This window comes from Camarhynchus parvulus, chromosome 2 (genome assembly GCF_901933205.1).
Source record: "Camarhynchus parvulus chromosome 2, STF_HiC, whole genome shotgun sequence".
In the NCBI taxonomy this organism is placed as follows: Eukaryota; Metazoa; Chordata; class Aves; order Passeriformes; family Thraupidae; genus Camarhynchus; species Camarhynchus parvulus.
In genome coordinates this window covers 108449923-108469516 of record NC_044572.1, presented here as the reverse complement: position 1 = coordinate 108469516, position 19594 = coordinate 108449923, and the positions used below count along the sequence as shown (strand labels likewise).

The window sequence follows — 19594 nt, the reverse complement described above, 5'->3', positions numbered from 1 at the left end:
GGGTAGATTGAGTTCCAGCTGCCCACCACATCCATCTACCCAAGAGATGTAGGCTTTTCTAAGCCTAGTTGGTGACACTGAGTGCAGGCAGGCATCCCAAGCAGACTTCAAAGCACTGGGAAATTATCTCAGAACAATTCTCTTGCAGAAAAAAAAACAACTCTAAAACTTCAGATCAGTATGAGGGACACAAAATTTTCACCAAGTTTCTGAATACAGAATTCATCCGTACACTCAGTGAAATAAAGTTTTTAGAGGAGCTTCAAGATCCTTTGGAAAGAGGATGCTGAAAAACATCGCAAGCAAATTACTAGCATAAGGTAAAATACAGATGGAATATGCAGGCTTGTGTTCTTCCTTCAGTAAAGCACTCTTCTTTTTTGGTGTTACAGCTTTGTAAAATAACACCTACAGCAACTGTTTTTTGGAGTTATATCACCACCTCCATGGTTCTCCTTTGTATAGATGTTGTTCAGCTGACAGGAGCTGGAGCACTGAATATTTCTGGATCCTTACAATGGGCAGGTTTCTAAAGCTCCCCGTGCTTTGTGTTGCTCGGTGACAGCAGGGGACGGGTGCTGAAGGTGACAGATGAGCTGATCCAGCAGAAGCACTGTGTCATTTCTTTGTCTGTACCTCACACACGTGCAGTCTTTCTGCAAGGATTTCTCAAGGAGACAGCCAAAACTAGTGTGGGAGAAATTGTTTAATAATGGCTGAGACCCTCATTAGCTGGAGCCCTAAAGAGAGAAAATGAAGACAATTTGGGGTATATTTTTTGAGGGAAAAAAAATCTGATTATTCTTGCATTTCACTATTGCCTTCACCAGTGAAGAAAGAACTATTGTATTCCAGAATTTTTTGCATTTAGTGATTGAACTCTCAGCTACAAGGCTAAATCAGATGACCCAACACTTGTTCGCTTTCACTCACTTCTTTCCCTCAAGGATGAGCTGAGTTTGCTCCTTGAGTTTGACCATGGAGGTGGAATCAGATTTCATAAGGGAAATGAAAATCTCATTTTCAGACAGATGTTGGATGTTAAAACCAGACACATGTTAGGAAGCTTGATCTGAAGAGCTATGCATATGGTTTAATTTTTTCAGTAGAAAATGTAATTAAATTGTCTGGTATTCCTGGATTAGCCCATAGTGCTTCATGCTGTAATCTTGCACGAAGATCTAATGAATGTGGTTTTGATATTTCTGGTATATGTAAGCTTTTTTTTATTGTGAAGGATTGGTATCTGGCTCAATTTATTTACTAATTAACCTTCTTTTGTTGACTGATGGTCGGAGTTGGTGTGCTATGTGGTCATAGATAAACTCATCCTCTGTTGTTACTCTGGGAAGAATGTGTTTAAACTTTGATTTCTCTAAATATTAATACTAACTGTGAAGCTTTTTCTAATGGTAGAAGAAAATAATCATTTTGTCCAGCATTGATTTCTTTACTGTATGTTTTCATAAGTTTACTTTGAATTTGGGTCATACTGATTCCTTGGTATGCCACTTCCTAGAGGAGAATCACAGAAGATAATTCTAAACATACTCTTTGGCTTGTTTTTCCTTTTCTTCAGAGGGAAATAATTGTGGCTGAGGGAGAAGGGTAGCAGAGAGGCATTGGTGCACATGATTTTTGTCAGGGAAAAAGTGAGTAAATAAAATATAAAGGGCCACTCCTTCAGCATGCATGAAGATGTGTGCAGGCTTTGCAGATCAGCTGTCTGCAAGGGCTGAGACTTTCTCTAGAAACCCTGGAAGTGAAGCATGGAAGTAAGGTCTGGTCTGAAAAAACAAGTTACCACATACCCCATGGATGTGTAAGAACATCTCCTTGCCTGTTTAAGAGCAGCAGGGACAGAGCAGCAGCCCGACACGTGATGGCAACCAGGGTCTGTGTGCTGGGTGTCCCTGGAAGGGCGGCATCCTGTACTGCTGGCGGTGGGATGTGCTGCTGCCACGTCTGCCTCGCTGCTGTCAGACGTGCTGGCTCAGGGGAGCAGAGTGTGGGATGTGACACTCGTGTCTGGATGTACCACTCGTGTCTGGATGTACCGCTCGTCTTCTCCACTGTGGAAAATGAAAACAGCCACCTTTTTCCCATAGTGCAGATGTTTGTCGCTTTGTGGTGTTTGGCTACTGTAAGGCTTATTTAGTGTGGATCAGATGGAAAGTGTGCAGAGTGATTTTCTGACTCCTGTCCAAAGAAAACCTTGGATCAGCTGGCATACAGTGTTCTGAGAGCTGGCTCAGCTGAGTCTTCCTAGAGCTGGCAAATGAGCTGCCTGTTCAGCCATGAGGAGCCTGCAGCAGGCAGGGGTACATCACTGGGGCAGGGTAATACATAGGTAAGACATCAAATAACTGCTGCAGGTATTTAGACTCCCAGCCACTTGAGCAATTCCAGCTTGAAGAGTGGGAGGCCAAAATAATACATGCTCAAAGCATGGAGAGTGACTGCAAGGAGGAAAAGTGAATTGCCCACTTTGATATCACTCAATCCCTCAAGAGAGGCCCCAGCAGACAAAAAGACAAAGATTGTAAACCAGGTTAGGTGGTCACAGTCTTCTTCATGATTTAACTAAATGTGTTATATACTGATTTATGTAGGCAGGCACTGAAGCTTCTTTCTGTGAACCCTGCCCGTACCACTGGCCAAGCTGAGAGCCTCACCTTCAGTGGCTGGGTTTTGGTGGCATGGACACTGTCCCCTCTGGGCAGCTTGGTGTGGTAGGAGGAGGTGGCAGATTGAAGGGGTAAAAGAAGTGTTGGTCTGCTTCCTTGGGGCAGGTGACCCTTCTCCAAGTGACGTTCTACAGCACGGTGATGACTGTGCCACTCTGTGTCTGTCAAGGCCTTGTGTGCCTTTGGGTTTTGCTTTGCAGGGTGTGCAGGAGTGCAGTTGAAAAAAGGAAGGACTGGACTTTTTTGAGGAAAAATGTGCTTTGAAAGAGCATAATTTATGTCATTTCAAAGGCAGGAGGTTTTAAGCATCTTTGCCTCTCTGTTTCTCTTTTTAAGCATCTTTGCCTCTATGTTCAGAAATCTCAGCAGAAGTAGTCGTTTCCTGAAAGGAATATTAACTGTCGGGAAAACTTTGTAACAGCTGTAGCAGACTGATCTTATGATGGGTTTTGGTTTTGAGTTACTTTTAACTTGGGATGTCCCAGTTTTTCTGGTCTCTAAGCACCATCTGTATCTCTTTCTAAATACCTACATTAACCAATTCTTATTGTCTGAAACCCTAATATGCTTTTTTCCCATCCATGGCATCTTCACAACTTTAAATCTGTGTGCTAGGGCCAACTATCCAGTATTGATTTAGCTTCATTGTTCAAGGACTTTTTTTTAATGAAAGTTTTAATATTTTTCTTAATCTTAGAGGCAGATTTAAGATCACCTTGTTTTACAACCAAAGTTCTTTTGCAGAAATTTGAAGCACAGAATTTCCCTGGAACACTTGCAGCTGCTAATGTTAGATTTTATACTTAGAAATCAGTAGGTAATAATATATCTCATGATAATCTAGCATCTGGGGAAGTCCATGAGCGCTCAAAGACAAACAGGAGGCCAGCCACTCAGATAATTACCACTTCACAGCCCTTTCAGTGAAAGGCTACAGAGTGGGATTGGTGCAAAAATGCCTTTTAACAGGAGATGCCCAGTATCAGTGAGAAGTTTCCACTAGAAATACATACAGGGAAAATATTCACTAGTACAACTCTAACTCATGAATTATCATTTAGATGGAAAAAACAAAACCCCATAAGTGGTGGTATGAAAACATTTTTGGAATTAAACCACCCCATGTGTAGTCTGTAGCGTTTTTTTTTCCGTCAAGCTGTTTTAGGCTAGGCTGGCAGCCTCTAGTAACGGGATTCATTTGGCTCTCAGCAAGCTGGCAGGCATCTTACAAGAGGGAAAATTTGGCTGGGCATTCTGTTTCTTTATACCTTTTGGAGTCAGCTATGGTAAGTTGAACTGCCAGAGAGAGGTTTAGATGGTACCCTCCTTATTCAAGGTGTGTGACAGAATGCATTCAAGAGAACTGAGGCAGATGCATATCTTGCTTAGATCTGCATTTTAGATTTATCATCTTTGTTGCCTTCTTGAGTAGCAGTGAAAATTAAATGAAGTGGCAGTGCTGAAGCAATGTGCTCTTACTCATCATCTCTATTCACCCACCTTTTCAGCTCATCTCTCTCTCTTCCCCCTTTTTTTTTTTTTTCCTGGTGACACTTCAGCACATGCTGTGAACATATGCCAAAAAGCTCATTCTTAAAAGCTGCCTTCATTCATCTTGAGCTGTTATCAAGAGCTTTGTCTGCTCTGTGGGTAAATTGCACAGCGCTGAATCAATATCCTCTTGTACTGGAAACCAGACAATTCTGACAAACTCTGCTGCATTCATAGGGAGTGAGTGAAGAGATGGCTTAGCTCATGCAGAATGCAGGGATCAAAACACCTTCTGCCTCTCAGCTGAGGCGGTGACACAAACGTGATTGCTGATCCTAAACCAAAAAAAAGTTAGAAATGTTTGCTTGCTGCAAGTTACTTTGTATGCTTGATAGATATTCCAGCATTACAGATGACAGTTTTTGGAGCATAAGCTCCTATGTGTACTTCATCAAGGTGATTTTCAGATCATGTATTATTTTGGCTCTGCACTTGTTTCAAATTCTTCTTAATGTAATTTTAGCTGTAGCATGAATGTACTTAATACTCTCCTTGACAGGAAACCTCAGATGAATAAACCAGACCTATCATGTAATTAAAGAGTTTCTTTGAAATTGGCTTCATTTCAGTTTTTAAAATGTTGTTTAATTTGTTCCAGAAGTAAAGTGAACTTGTTTTTTCAGACCTTGGTCATGATTGCTGGTGGTTGGAGCTATAATAAATTGAATTCCTTCCTAATAAATTGAATTCCTTCCTAATTTAAACACATTGTAAATATGTAAACTGGGCTATAGTCTGCAGGCATTGTCAGGCATTGGCAATACAAAGTGATAGTACCTTTCCAAAGAAAATTGTCTTTTTAATTACACAGAATAACAGAAACTGCTTCTTCCCATTGCAGATACACAAATGTTGGGAACTTGTTTGAGTGACAGGTTCTGCAGTAATTTGAGTACAATAGTTTAGCAGATTTATGTTGAGGGAGAGGAGAGAAGGGGAAAAATACAGGCCCTGCTAGAAACTACATATATATTCAGCAAGCAAATGAGATACAAGCTTTGAAACAATAAGCTGCTCTATAATGCACAGACAGTCTTTCAGGATACCAAGCCTCAGCTCTGAAGTCGCTCTACACATTGATAAAAATGTCTAACTGAATGAAATAAGTTTATTCTGTCTCATGTTAAAGCCCTGTTAAGCTACTGAGAACTGGCTGAGCTTCTGACTCAGTCATTGTTCCTGTTTTTTTACAACTCCTCCCATTCAGTTAATTAAAAAACCTGTTCCTGAGCAGGGAACAAAAGCACTTTTTATACAGAATTGGTCTATGTGCGTTTTAAAGATTTCTGCTTGGTGAATGCAGTATTTCTTTAGCTTTGTTTACTGCAGCACAAGTGGCTGCCAGGGGCAGTGCTGGGGATGTGACTGCTCTCCTTGGGTGGAGGACACACCGTCCCACACTTGGGCCAGGGTGTGTGCTGCCCACGGCATGGGGGCAGAACCTGAAAGGCACAAAAGACTCAGTGAGCAAGAAGGCAATGAATGGTGCTCAGGTCAGGCCACAGAGATGGGGATACTCATGTGGGAGTAGCAGGAGGAAAAAGATCCGTCAGCAAAAGAGCAGAAAGCGTAAAGGATGGTCGGCTTGCAATTGAAGAAAGTGTCTTTGCGCTGAGGCAGAACCATTAAGAGCTTGAGTTTTGGTGAGTGCTGGCTTTGAAGCTTTTGCCAAATCAATAAATAAAAGCTGTTACTCAGAAAGGCAAAGTTAATCATTAGGCTCAGAGGTTGCTGCTGTTACTTTAGTGAAAGTTTTGACTTACCAAGAAATAGAAGAATGTGTATGAACTTGTTCAGGAGAGCTGCTTTCACTTTGCAAATTTATGTTTTAAGAGATGGATACCAAATCCAGAAAGTTGTCTGGTGTAAATCCACAACTTGCTTGTGGTTAGGATCCCTGGAATCCATATTGTGGTAAAAATGCACTTCTGCACATCTTAAATCTCTCCCTATAATTGCACTCTTAGTTTTTTAAATCAGTGTGAAATTCTAGGATTCAGAGCAGGCCTGACACAGAGACTGGAATTTGCTTGTTTCTAATTTGCAGAGGTTAGCTCTCTTCAATGCAATCAAATTTTGGTCCCCTAAAATTATTAGCCCTGTGTTCAAACTCATCTGTTTCTCTAAGAATGAAGCCTCTTCCACCTGTCACTATTACATTTTTCTGTTGCCACAGGTGAACACAGTTTCTCTTTTGAATGCTGTCTGGTTTTTATCTTTCTGTCAGTGCAAAAATTAATTTTAATCTTTTTGAAAGAATTTAGGCACTGGAATTAAAAGAAGCTGTTCCACTAGAACTGCACTGCACTCAGGTCCTGAAATATTGCTGCCCTCAGAAAATACTCCAGTTTGTTCCATTGACACTTCATTTGCACCAGGAACTGAAGTTCACTGTTGAGCAAGTGTGAAAATGGCAAGTGTGAAAGGTGGATTTTCTGTGAGGAGGCACCTGCTGAGGCAAGGGAAGGATGTCATTGGGTTTCTGTACTCATTAGGTACTTGTGGTGCATAATCCCCATGCAGATTATGGACTACAACTGCACTGTTGCTGGTGTGGGCATCAGCCCACAGGAACAGATTGTGTTATTGTGTTTTCTCCAAATTATTAATTACAAATTTGTTCTGGAATAAAAGGAAAAGGGATTTTCTCTGCCAGCATTGAGGAGGAAAAGTTACACATTCATAATTTCTTCTGAAATCAGCTTTAATGAGGTGAGTGATCTGTGGTATAAAGGCAAAATATTTGGATGCAGCTGTGATAGAGAATCCCAGCATGCTTGGCTAACCTTTACCAGGTATTCTAACATGGTCTGTTTGAGCCTGCTTGAAACTAGCAATATTAATTTCAAATGTTAACCAGGAATTTGTTCTGTCACTCTCAACTTTCTTCTGTGCTTTAATTAAATGTTAATCTGTTGTAGACAACCCTGTTTGTTTAATGTCTGTATGTCTTGGGATGGATGTACACTGATCATTTGGGAGGAGATCACCTAGCTAGGACTAGATCCAAAGGCAGATTAGGTCTGTGTTGCTTCTTACTTTTAAAGGTATGTGGTGTCTTTCACTCAGATAGAAAAATCTGTGGGCACAGGAGTGTGAGGTTCTGTTAAGGGTCTTATCTGCCACTCCGTGAGGGGTTTGATGTTCAGTTTACATTGACATATCTAAGCTCAGTCTCTGCTCCTTAGGATTAATTTTTAGCCCCAAATCAGCATTAATGTATAAGTGAAAGCAATGCATTTACTTAGTAAGGCAAATGTTTCAAAGAATTGTAAGAACTGTAACCATAAATGTTCTCACCTTTGATTCTGCCTCAATTGCTTTTCTGGTAGTTTTTGCTAAAGGCTTCTAAGTGAGGGATTAAGTTGTCTTTGTCTTCTTATCAAGTCTTCCTCTCTGGTGGCAGGCAGTTCCATTGGATGTTCCCATAAGGATCCTGGATGCTGCTGCAGTAGGTTGGAGCCATAAGCTTTCAGTGACTATTAAACATTGTCATAACTGAGATCTGCATGGATATTATCCACTCCAGTACCAAGGAGATGATGCTCATACAAGGAAAGATTTTGCCATTGGGCAGCTGCTGTAAAATGTAGTCACCTCAATAGTGTTTCATGCAAGCTCTGGGTTGGTTTAGCTGGGCTTTCTGTAACTCTTTCTCTTTCTCTCAGTCCCTTTTTGAGCTGTGATCAGGATAAGTGCTGATACTCACCAGGAGAGCATCCCATGTTCATGTCTGTCTTTATATTCTTATTCTTCAACAGGAAACTTGCCACAGCTTTTGTTAACAGTAATTAGGAAAGTCAGACAGTGTGGTACTCATCAGAGTCCTCTGCATGGTCAACTGAATATGGGAACTAACACACTGCTTATGGAACATACTCTTCATGTCTGTTGGAAGCACATGGGAAAGGAAGAAAATTATGCTAATTACAGGTTAGATCGATGATAACCCAGTAAGTTAAATCTAGTTAACTTACCGTCCAGACACTCAAAAACATGTGACCCTGTAAAATGGAACATTTCATTGTGGTAATCTTGTATTTGTGATGGTAATAACTTATGAAACAAAGGTTGGAGGTTAGGCTTGTTTTCCCTGTCTGTCTTTTTACATGATCTGTAACCTAAAATTCCCTCTCTTGCAATATCTGTGAGTTAAATCTGCTTTAAGCTATCATCAGTCACCATTTGAACTGATTTTTCTTTGTTATGCTGCCAACAGAATCTTTCTCCTTTTTTTTGTTATGCTACTTACGAATCATAAAAGTAAGATAAGACAAAAGAGAATGCTAGGCTGTACCATCCCCTTTGCTTTGCCTGCACAGGATTAGAGGGTTTGATTAGCAAGCATTGCGTTGCTGTGTGGGAAACTTGGTTGGATTCCCTTCCTTGATCTCTCAGATGGTGTCTGTGCATATGCACAGGTGATGTGTCAGTGGGCTGATGCTCTGCTTCAACATGTCTCACCAGGTTGTGTGCCTGACTCATTCTTTCTTGTTTGATTGGGTATTTGTGCCACAGACCTGACACAGTGAGGAATAAAGGCATTTAAGCCTTCAAAATCTTCATAAGATTTCCAGGAAGTAAAACTATTCATTCTGAAGGGCTCCTTCGCCATGAAATGTTACACAATATCTGCTGACTGAATGTGCCTTTGTGCCTTGCCCTCTGCTTTTCAGTGCCATAAGTTTAGCTCCAGTACACTTGATGAATTCTACTGGTGTCATGTTTACTTAGATCTGTCTCTAGTTCATGTTCTGTCTGGTTTTTTAATACATTCCCAAAATTTCCAGAAGATTGGGTATAGATTGGGACACAGGAGGTCCTCTTCTTCACCTGTCTCCTTAAGAAAAAGTATTGACAGGCAGTTCTTAAAAAAACAGAGGGAATATTTCTGTTTCTTACGCCTGTTTCAAGGTGATTATGCCTTAAGAATCAATCATAGCATTTCTAGTTTGTATCCCAGTGGTCATCCTTTGGAAGCTGTGCACCAAAGATATACTTGTGTATTTCCTGTTGTATTCTCCACCCTTTTATAGTTTCCTGTATGCCTTCAGCAGGCTACAATATGAAAATAAACAAAGAAGTTCTCATGAATAACTCCAAAAAATATCTTCTCTGCCCCCAAGCCATTTTTTCCGTAGCTCTCAGAAGCTATCGGTGTGGCAGACAAGGATGAACCTGTGCTGCTGGGCAATCTTGCTCTTTCTTTGACTGAGGGGTTGAACTTACCCTGGCACTGCATCCATGTTAGTTTGCTGCCACATCCCAACCTGAGATGGAATCAGCAGCTCCTTCAGTGGAGATTTCAGAGATAACAGAGCAGGTGATTCACTTTCCTGTCTTCTCTGTGAGCAGCGAGCCTGCCTGCACTGGTCCATTTGTGGCCTGCTGTCTGCTCAAGCTGTTGAAAACAGCATTCTGTAATTCCATTTGCACTTGCAATTCCTCTCTTTGCAGTGGGACTCTGCTGCTGAGTGTGCCTGCACTCTTCTCTCCTCTGCAGAACTGGGAACAAATGCTTGCTGTTGACAAGCTGGAAGATGACAAAAGTGAAGCAAGGCATTTATTTCCCACTCATCATGACTTCTGCATGTCTGCCAAGCCCTTTCACGTTGGCTTAGTGATAGGTCCCTGAAAGAGCTTCAGTATTAATTTACACTGTGGTCCCAGTTAGCCACATGATAGCTCTATCAAAGATTGTGATGGGCTTTTCTTCCTTTTCTCAGGTCTAGACAGCTGCAGCCACTGCTAGGACAACACTTCTTGCAACAACAAAATGCCACATTTTGGTTCTATGCAAAGACATATTGGCAAATGTCAATTTAAATTAAAAGTTTACTATTTTTCTTTAAATTGCAGTGTTATGGTTATAGCTTAATCTATTATTTTAGAGTCTTTATTTTGCCATGCTCTCTCTTGACTGGCTGCCTTATCTAAGGACTAGTTATGGATGAAATAGCTCTACCGTATGATGTAGTTGATGGGCTGACAGGGTAGACCATAAACTGAGATTTCCTTCCTTTGTCCCCCACTAAAATGAATTCATATCTTTATTAGACATGGAGGAGAGTTGTATACACAATCAGATAAAGACTGCATCTAAGAACCAGATCTGCTGAAGTGTGCTTCTGGCTTATGCTCTTGAACTCTGCCCAGTTATATTTTCTTCACAAATTTTGTGAAGAAAAACAAAGTAATTTGCTATCAGCATTATGCACAGGAATGCTGAAAAATTTAGGCAAGAACTGTCTTTTTCCAAAATGATGTTATTCTGGCAGGTAGAGCCTTTCCTTTTTGAGTAGCTCTGCAGTTCTTTGAAATACTAAAATGCAGTCAGCAGTCAACAAATAATATGAAACATAAACCTCTGCAGTACTTTTGCTACCCTGCTGTGCTGTCTGCACATTCTTGAGGAGCACTGGGCCTTGCACACAGCCTCACAGAGGGCTGTGAGACTTACTAAATAATCAAAGACAGATAATACAGGTCCTGCCTCCTTGGAGAAACGTTTACCAGCTAGCACAGCTGAGCAGAAGTTTCAGTGACCTTCCATGTTTCCTATTGATGACATGCATTTATTTTTTTTTAACAGAGTTTCTTTTTCCTGCTTTTCTTTTTAGTGTATGAGGATAAGCATGCTCTCATGCTTTTATATCAATGAAAACTTGACAGTTTGTCCAGCCAGTGAATGCCTGCCATATATAAAAACTGCCTGGGTCTAGGTACAGTGCAGTCGCTGTACAGAATGTTTCTGTTTCGGGAACATTCTGGACTGTTGGAAACTGCTGGACTATTTGAGGGTAAGGGGTAAGTCACTGCAAAAAACAGGGGATCTTATATCACAGAAATAACCTGAATGAGCTGGAGTTAGGAATGTGTGTAAGCCTGCAAGAACCTAAGCAATGGAAGCAGCAGAAGCTGGGACAGAAAGGGCTGATTAATGCCCCTGCTCACAGCCATTCCAGGGCCAATCTGGCAAGAAGGAAGATGGACTGATCTTCCTGCTCCTAATGGGTTTTTATAAATGCCTTCATAAACTGGAGAATAAGCACTGTTTTAAGTCCTTCCTTGCCTTTTTATTTTTCCAGATTCATTTCCACCAGTGGTAGATTTACTGTCTTTGCTGTAAGTACCTTCACAGAGAAATAAGAATTCATAATCTACAGAGATAATATATACTGGGATGAAACTGTTCCAATACTGTGCCTGCCAGAGGCCAGACAGAAAGATAGAGAGATAGAAAGGTTACAGGAGTTGTTCATTTCTCCCTAGCGTTTGGCTGCAGAGGAATAGCCATACCTGCTCAGTGGACCATGCAGGTATTACGAATCTTTGATCTTTCTGAACCTTCACTGATTTACTACAGAAACATTTCATTATTCTTTTTGTGCTAGTGAGAGAGCAGGATGAGCTTCTGTAAAAGTATAGTTTTGGCTTTATATTTTCTATTTTTTTTTTTGTTAAATTCTTAAATTACACAAAGTGAAGTTGCCCTGTGGTTTGTTCAAGCTTTCTGTCAGTTTTGTCAAGTGTCCCAAGGAAATTATGCCTTTTGCAAAGTGGAATAAATTTCCACTTTAACATGCAGTCAATCCATACTTATGTCCATTAAACTTGTGTTTCAACCATGCTTTGTTTTTTTATGGAGGCTTGAATAGAGACCCGGTAGAAACATAGGAAGAAATTGTCTGCTTCCTTGTTTGTTAGTTAGTTAGTTAGTTAGTTAGTTAGTTAGTTTGTTAGTTAGTTAGTTACTGATGTCTGGTTCAAATGTGTATTGTGGGCTTTTCAGCCCTTCTTTCTCTCCTTCCAATAAAAAAACAGTCTGCTTTTTTCAATGAGGAAATGAATTTTTAAAAACTGTCTACAGAAAATCTCAAATTATAAACCCATCTTTTTCATGGAAGAGGCATTTTAATGTCTAGCCCTGACAGCTCCCATGCACAGCATACTTCTTGATTTCGTAACAGGCAGAGATTAATGCTGCCCTTCTCTTCTGTGCTTTGGGATCTGTGTGTACTCCTCTGTCGTCAACCTCCTCGTGAACTGCTGCTTATTAGCAGTGAGGGCACAGACGGCTTTGTGTTTGTGAGGCTCAGCTGAAGGACGAGGAGGATGGCACAGATAGCGACACAGACAGCTCTGAGCGTCGCTTTGTACCCAACCAAAGCTCCCAATGATAATTTTCTTTTTTTCTTTTTTTTTCTTTTTTCCTTTTTTTCGCAGGAATGTGTTATTCTGCAGTAGAGAGCAGACTCTGCTCCCAGTTGCACACAGCCTAAAGCGTTTGTTCTGTGTTGAGGAATTTGGGACTTTTGTTGTACAACTTCGGGTTGCAGGGAGTAACTGGCCTTGTCTTGCTACCAGATTCACTGTTGTTAAATATATAAGTCATAGAAAAATAGTATTATTATGCTTCCAAACAGAGTAACTAGAGAACCTAGAATTGAGGGCCACTGTCTCATTCAAAGGCCTGGATGAGTATTGTTCATATCATATATTACTATTCAGTATTTTGTTTTCCTTCCTTGTTCATGTGAATTCATGCTTTGTTACTGTGGCCAACTCAGTTCCCACTCTGAAGTGAGAATTCTCAATTACTTTCTGAACTAGTAAAATTTTATTACTGCATTATACTGCAGTTTCAAAAAAACTATTTAGCTTCCATGCAATATCATATTCACCTCAATTCTGTGCATAAGCATGGAGTATCAAATCAGAAGTTACTCCACTGAGTTTAGATCTGTCTGAGATGACCTAAACTTGCTGTAGTTTGAGTTTGGGCTTTTTTTGTCATTAAAAACTCTAATCACAGCTTGCCTGAAGTGGTAGCCACAGCCAGGAATCCTGCAAATCAGACCCCTGGATCCCAAACCGGGCAATCAGTTAGGGCTGCATCCCAATAGCTGTGTCAGTAGTCAAAGTGGATAACAGTCAAATATAAACGCATCCTCAGGTCAGCCCATGATGAAGGAACACTGTGTGACATCTGTTAAATTTAAGAGCATCCTGCTCTTAGTGACTATCTGAAGTACATCTACTGGCTCTGTGCTTTAGAGTAGTGGTTTTTGTGTGCTGTCAGGTGCTCCCTGGTGCAGCTCATAGTCTCTGCTGCACTGGCACATCCTGACCCCATGCACAAGGGCACATGACTTCACTCATCTTCCCCATTCCTCAGTTTCTTTTAGAGGAAAGTGGTGTGCCTGTGAGGAAAAGGACCTGTTCAGCTGGGGAATGCATCTTCCTTTTGGTTAGGCTGTGGCTGAAAGGGAAATTCTTAATACAGGATTTTCGTGGTCTGTGGCAGACTGGGGATTGAAAAGCACAGCTCTCTCTTCGTTTCTCCATGTGCGTGCTTTGGCATCAGTTGTAACACACTTCCCAGCACCAGTTAACTGAGCAGCTTCTGCTAATTTTTCAGGTTCCCTTAGCCCAAAGGTGTTGGCTGCCTGGCCCCTCTATTGCTTTGCACCCAAAAGGGCTCAAAGTGGACAGGCTGAGAAATTCAGCTTTAGAATGCTGGCATCTTTCTATTGAGTATGTGAAACATTTTCCAAATGCTTGTCTCCTGTCACGTTTCCTGTGGCTACCCATACTGTCTGCCAGGTATAGCTTTATCACTCCTACAGTTTGTAGTCTTAATCGCAGAGGTTCTTTAAAGTTTATGAAAAAGATTTTGCCAGAGTTTTTCAAGATAAGAGGGTATGTCTACAGTGAAAGTTTTCGATACCGTCAGTAAGCAATTAAACAAATTTACAGGGAAGAAAACCTCTGGGGCTACTAAGCCCAAAACCTCTTCCCTCCATTAGGTATCCTTCAGCCATGACTTCTCTGAGAGCTGGGAAGGAGATTCTGGGTAGTATTGCTAATTGTGCATTAACTCCAACCTCCTTACACTGCTGTTGCTTACTCCTGTCTAAGGTGGAATGCTGCATGAGGCAGTCCTGTGGTCTGACCCAGAGAAGCCATTCCTGCTGTGGTACACTATAGGAATGGCTTCCTCAGGTCAGACCAAAAGTCCTGTGGCTTCTACCCCATTGCTGGTCTCCAAAGTACATGAATGCCTTGGTTGAACGTCACATCATAGCATGTCCTGAAGCAGATGCAAAGTTGGGAAAAGTCAACTGATTTTGGGAAGCATAGTGAAGGTTATTAAAACACTAGGAAAATAGTCCTGCAATGAGAAATACCAGCATCTGTAGTTACCCTGCTGATAATACTTCAAAATTACCATGATCACTTTAGAAAGACAAAACATATGGAAGGGTATAAAAGGAAGTCCTGTGCCTTGCAAGTTGATTTTCAGGGTTACAATTAAAAGGGTGTGCCCCTGGCAGCAGGTACAGCTGGGGATGGGCAGCAGCACTGAGCCTCTTGCTCTGGCACCTCTCCTGAGGGGTGGGTGGGTGGGTGGGTACACGTGTGTGCACACGCCTGGCAGGGGCAGGACAGCTCTCTCATGGGCACCAGGGCTTGCTGAGTTTGCATTGTCTTCTGCTGTTGTGTGGCCTGAAATAGCTCAGTGTGGGTGAGTTCTCCCAAGAAGTGGGAGAAGTGTCACAGAAGTCTCAAGCCTGATGGGATGTAAAGCGGCAGCAGGGTGCTGAGCACAAGAATGCTGAAGGATTGAGAAAATATTTCTGTAGGTGGCTGATATCCTCATGTAGTGGACATATTTTAATGAAGTTCAGCGCTATTTGGAAACAATAATCCAGTGCATGCATTGCAAATTTTATAATGTGATTTACAGGAGCTGCACCAACCATAGATTTTATTCAATCTTTTTCTCATTTTCTAAAGTTGCTTTTTACATCAAGTCTTGCTGAGACCAGCCTTTAACTTAGTAGTAGTTACCATTTCTAAATTTGGAAAGATCACTCCACTGATTTTAAGCTTAAGTCATGCAAACAGTAAACTGTCTAAACTTTTCTTATCTCTGTATTTATAAAATAAAGTTATAAAACTTGTGTTCATAGTGCACACAGGTGATTGATGTGCCTGGCTGTCCCTGGCAGGTCTGCCTGGGGTGGCTCCCTCCATGTTAGTTCTTGCCTTTTACAAGAGATAGAAAATAGCCAAAGTTTTCATGCTGGGGGGAGGTAAAATTAACAAGAAATATTTCTTTCTCATGCTGTTCTGAAGGCAGACACCTTCAAAAGAGTTTTAAATGTGTGTGGTTTAATATCTTATGTTAGCTAAAGTTCTCAAAGGGTTCAGTTTATCATTAAGGAAAGTTAGATGCTGTGCCATTCTTAGGGAAGCCCAGGGGTAAAAGGGCTTAGGTTTAGCCTACTGTTTGATGATGCTGAAAACAAACCCAAACTCCTTATGTTTATTGTTTTGGGGTTTTGTAGGTGTGGTTTCTTTCTGTAAGACTTTTAATATTAAAGGCCCAAAAGTGCTATCTGTACAGATACTATGACACTGAATTAAGTACACAAATGCAAATGCCTCCATAATTATTTACTATTTCTAGAGAGCATGTGATAAACCAATCTTTTTTAATTTCACTTTGGCTGCCACGTGTTCTTTTCATTCCAAGCCAGTGAAAGTGGGTGTCTTTGATGGCAGGTTCAGGAGACTCTACAATCTTTCGTCTTCTTGTTTGGTTGCTAATAGCTGGAAAAATTGACCGAGCAAAATGGTGCAGAAGTTGAGCCAGCAGTTGCCACAGTGACAGTTGTCCAATATAAATATCTTACAATTCTTCTGTTTATCATCTGTTTTCAGGGCAGTTTAAGCTGCTGGAACAAGACCGAGATATTAAGGAGCCAGTGCAGTATTTTAACAGTGTGGAGGAGGTGGCTAAAGCATTTCCTGAACGAGTTTACGTCATGGAGGAAATAACATTCAACGTTAAGGTAGTCCCTGAATAAATATTTGTCCCTGTCTAAATGATTAATTGTTGCAACCTTTATATACATGGCAAGTGAGCAGCGGCGCTGAGTGGGAAGTGTGATTTTTGAGACAAACGAGCCTTTAGTGTTCCACATTCGGTGATGGTGCTCTTTGGGATCATTTCTACAGTCTTAAATCAACATGTCCTCTAAGGGCTCTCCTGCCCTATGGCACTTTGGGGAGCAATCCTGATGATCCATTCAATAATTCATCTAATTAGGATGCTCCTGCCAGATTTTAAACAAATGTTGTTTGTTGCCTCCTTCCTCCTCCCCCTCCAGCAGTCTGAATTTCATTCTCTGCTAAGCAGCAGCTGCTCAAATCCCTCTCCAGAAAGCCTCTTTCTCAGAGAGCACGCAGGGTGAAATGATGAGGTTGCTTGTCTCAAAATTACTGCAGCTAAATACTATTGTGAATAAAATAACAAAAAAAAACAAAAACAAAAAAAAAAAAAAAAAAAAAAAAAACAAAAAAAAAAAAAAAAAAAAAAAAAAAAAAAAAACCCACACCAAAATAAAAAGACACAGTTGTTCTCTGTGTGCATGTGTGTGTGTTTGCTTGGGCACAGCTCTTGGGCTCATGAAAGGGTCACTGATCCCACGAGAGGGTTTGCTATCACCAAACATGCTGCAGTGCAGGGGCATGAAACAATGAAATCAGACCTTGTTCTTCTTTGTCCTATGTACATGTGTGACACTGCACAAGGTAGGTCAGCTCTGCCATGAGAGCAGAGAGGTCTCCAGGCTTATCTGGTTGGTTTGAGCAGCAGCACCATCTCAGACTGGTAGAAGAGCATCCTAGAGCTGGTGTGCAGTGGTGGAGATCCACATCGTGTACCCTGCAGGGGAAACTGGCTAATGCTGGTGGTACAAAACTAGCCTGGAATTTCCTGGTCCTTTGCGTATGGGGTTGGGCTTTGTATAACAACCTTTTAATGGCTCTTTCCTCTTTCTTGCACTGCTACAGTTGGGAGCCACCAGCTAGTTCACAGTTTTTATAGGTGTAAGTGGAAGAGCTCATCAGGTAATTTACTCAGTGACTAGGACTCACACCTTGCAAGACAGTAGGTTGTTTTCATTTGTGCTCTGCGTTAACCTGAGCCTGTAAAACAGAGGCTTTCATGAATGAAGGCTACGTGAGAAAGTTGGAGCACTTCTGTAAATTTAGGCAAGGGAACAAGAAAATTTTATCTCTGCTCAGAAAAAATCCTTGTGACTGCTAGCCTTATCCAGAGCTGTGCTGTTATTTCTGTTTTGATCAATGACCAAACCAAGAGAATGGCACAGTAGAATGTGCAGCTTTGATTTTCTAGTGCAAAAAAATATTTGTCTACAGGCTTGTTTAAACCTAAAATGCCATATCTTGAGTTTACCATGAGTGGTTTTGAAACTGTTTTTCATATGTGGCAAACTGAGAAAGAAGCATAGCTTTCTGTTAGATATCAAATCCATTTTTAAAAGGTTTTTTAGTGATATTCCTTAATGTAAATAACAGTAGTAATAATCCAGGTTTAACCTAGTTACACAGTTATCTTGGCAGTATTCCTCTTGGCAGTTTTACAGTTTCATAGAAGTCTATTCCAAGGTTATCATCTTCCAAAAAATAAATGAACTTAGCAGGATTTATTAAAGTGTTTAATAACCCTTTGCATGCAAGAGAATTATGTACGCTAAAATTTTAATATGGGAGAGATTTTGTCAAGCTGATTAGAGCAAAGGGAGGAATACTAAGTACAGTTGATTCCTGTCCAATGTAGCGTGCCTGTTTAAATTCAGAAGAGAGTATCAGAAGGCAGCTAATCCGATAAAAAAAAGAAAAAAAAAGTGCCCAAAATATCTGATGAAGCACTTAAGGTGAGAAGGAGCTCTGAAGTCTGGGAATTCTTTCTTGTTCCAAACACTCAGGTCTTCAGTGGATAATTTTTAAAGAAGGAGCCTGTAGAGTTCCAAGGTGACCAGACAGTCACCGTGTTCTTTTGTCTGTGCTTCTTGAGGTGTGCCTGCGTGTGCCAGTACACCATGGTTATGATTCCACTTGGTGTGAACCTTGCTCCTGAGTGTAAATCCTTGGCAGTTCCAGCAGGATTTCACAGCTACCGCTGCCATTCTCCAAACTGCCTTCTCGCTGAGGTGGGCTGCAAGATCATTTCCAAGGGGCTTACTTTGTTTTTGCTTCCTGTAATAGTTGTTAAAGGGAAAAATCAGCCATTTTATCCTAGCAAAGCAGGAGAGATGGTTCTCCCTTCCTTCCCTGTGGTTTTGCAGCTGGACAGGCTCTCTGGGCAGTGTCCTGAGGCAGGGCATTGAGGATCTGATGGGTGTTTGAAGAACAGCTGTAACACATGCAAGCAAATGCCACTAGTAGGAAAAGGTGGTATCTTTTCAGAGACTAGCAAACAAAAATTTTAGGTTAAATAAAACTTTTGTAATGGCTAAAAGTACTTAGTAACTTTTTTATCCATACATACTGCACTGGATTCCCACTTGGTCATTTCGAGTGGTGGCCAGCAGCATCTACAGGCACAGTAATTTAGAGTGTTCTGGGGATAAGTGAATTTCACTCAGTCAGTAGTATAATCTCTTCCTGATCAAAAAATAGAGGCATTCTGTCCTTTCTTCACTGACCAGATAGGGGAGAACCTTTTTTGTATTAATATTCACTGCATAATTGAAGAGGATTTTTTTTATGTTACAGCATTATGCTACAAATGCGAGGATTTTTTTTATTTTCTATTGCTAGGAGCAAAATACTAAGAATGTTGAGCCACCCCAGGACCCTATCTTTTGGTGAAGCAACAGCAGTAGATGTTTGCTTTCAACTGCTCCGGTCTCATACATACGGCAGTGTCTACAAACATCCAGGAAGTTATTTGCACCAGGTCTTAGAAACAAGACAAGGAATAACACACCCCCCCCCCCCCAAATTATACTGAGGACAATTCACCAAAAGACCAAAAGTTTCCTTAGAAAAGCAGCAGTATTGTCTGATAGATTGAACATTGGACAAACTAGGAGTTCCTTCACTCTAAAAACCAGCTCACTTAGTTTTGCAGGACCCTTCAGATCTTCCAGAATAACATTTTGGTTCTGGAGACATCACTTGGTCTCTCTGGAGAGTCTGTGAAGCTGTTTGCAGACACTTTCTAGAATGGACAAATGGGTTTGTGCATTAGCCTTATAATGATTCTTTTCTTACCTATCAAAGATATTGTATGACTGCTGTGAACTTTTGATACCTGATTTGTTCATCTTTTTTAATGTAATCCTCTTTTCACAGTGATTTAACTGTGTTGGCCCATGCAATGTGCATTTTGGCAGAAAGAAATCTGTAGTGAAAACTTTGCCCCTTTTTTGTTGGGGTTTTTTTTTTTGGCAGATGGTAATGCAGTACAGTGGAGCAAAATTGATTTCCTGATGGTAATTCTGGTGCCTCTGATAAACTCACCCTGAGTTGCCATA

General features: G+C 41.0%; 1 protein-coding gene across 2 annotated transcripts in view; it reads left to right on the top strand.

The window, feature by feature from the left end:
* GAREM1 (GRB2 associated regulator of MAPK1 subtype 1) overlaps positions 1 to 19594 on the top strand; it is a 103253-nt gene that overhangs the window by 61737 nt on the left and 21922 nt on the right. The window contains exon 3 of one of the 2 annotated variants that reach the window (XM_030971381.1): positions 15969 to 16099. The exons of the other annotated variant lie outside the window; for it this stretch is intronic. Coding sequence (XP_030827241.1) covers positions 15969 to 16099 — 131 coding nt within the window. The remainder of the gene's footprint in view (positions 1 to 15968; positions 16100 to 19594) is intronic. 2 annotated transcript variants of the gene reach the window in all.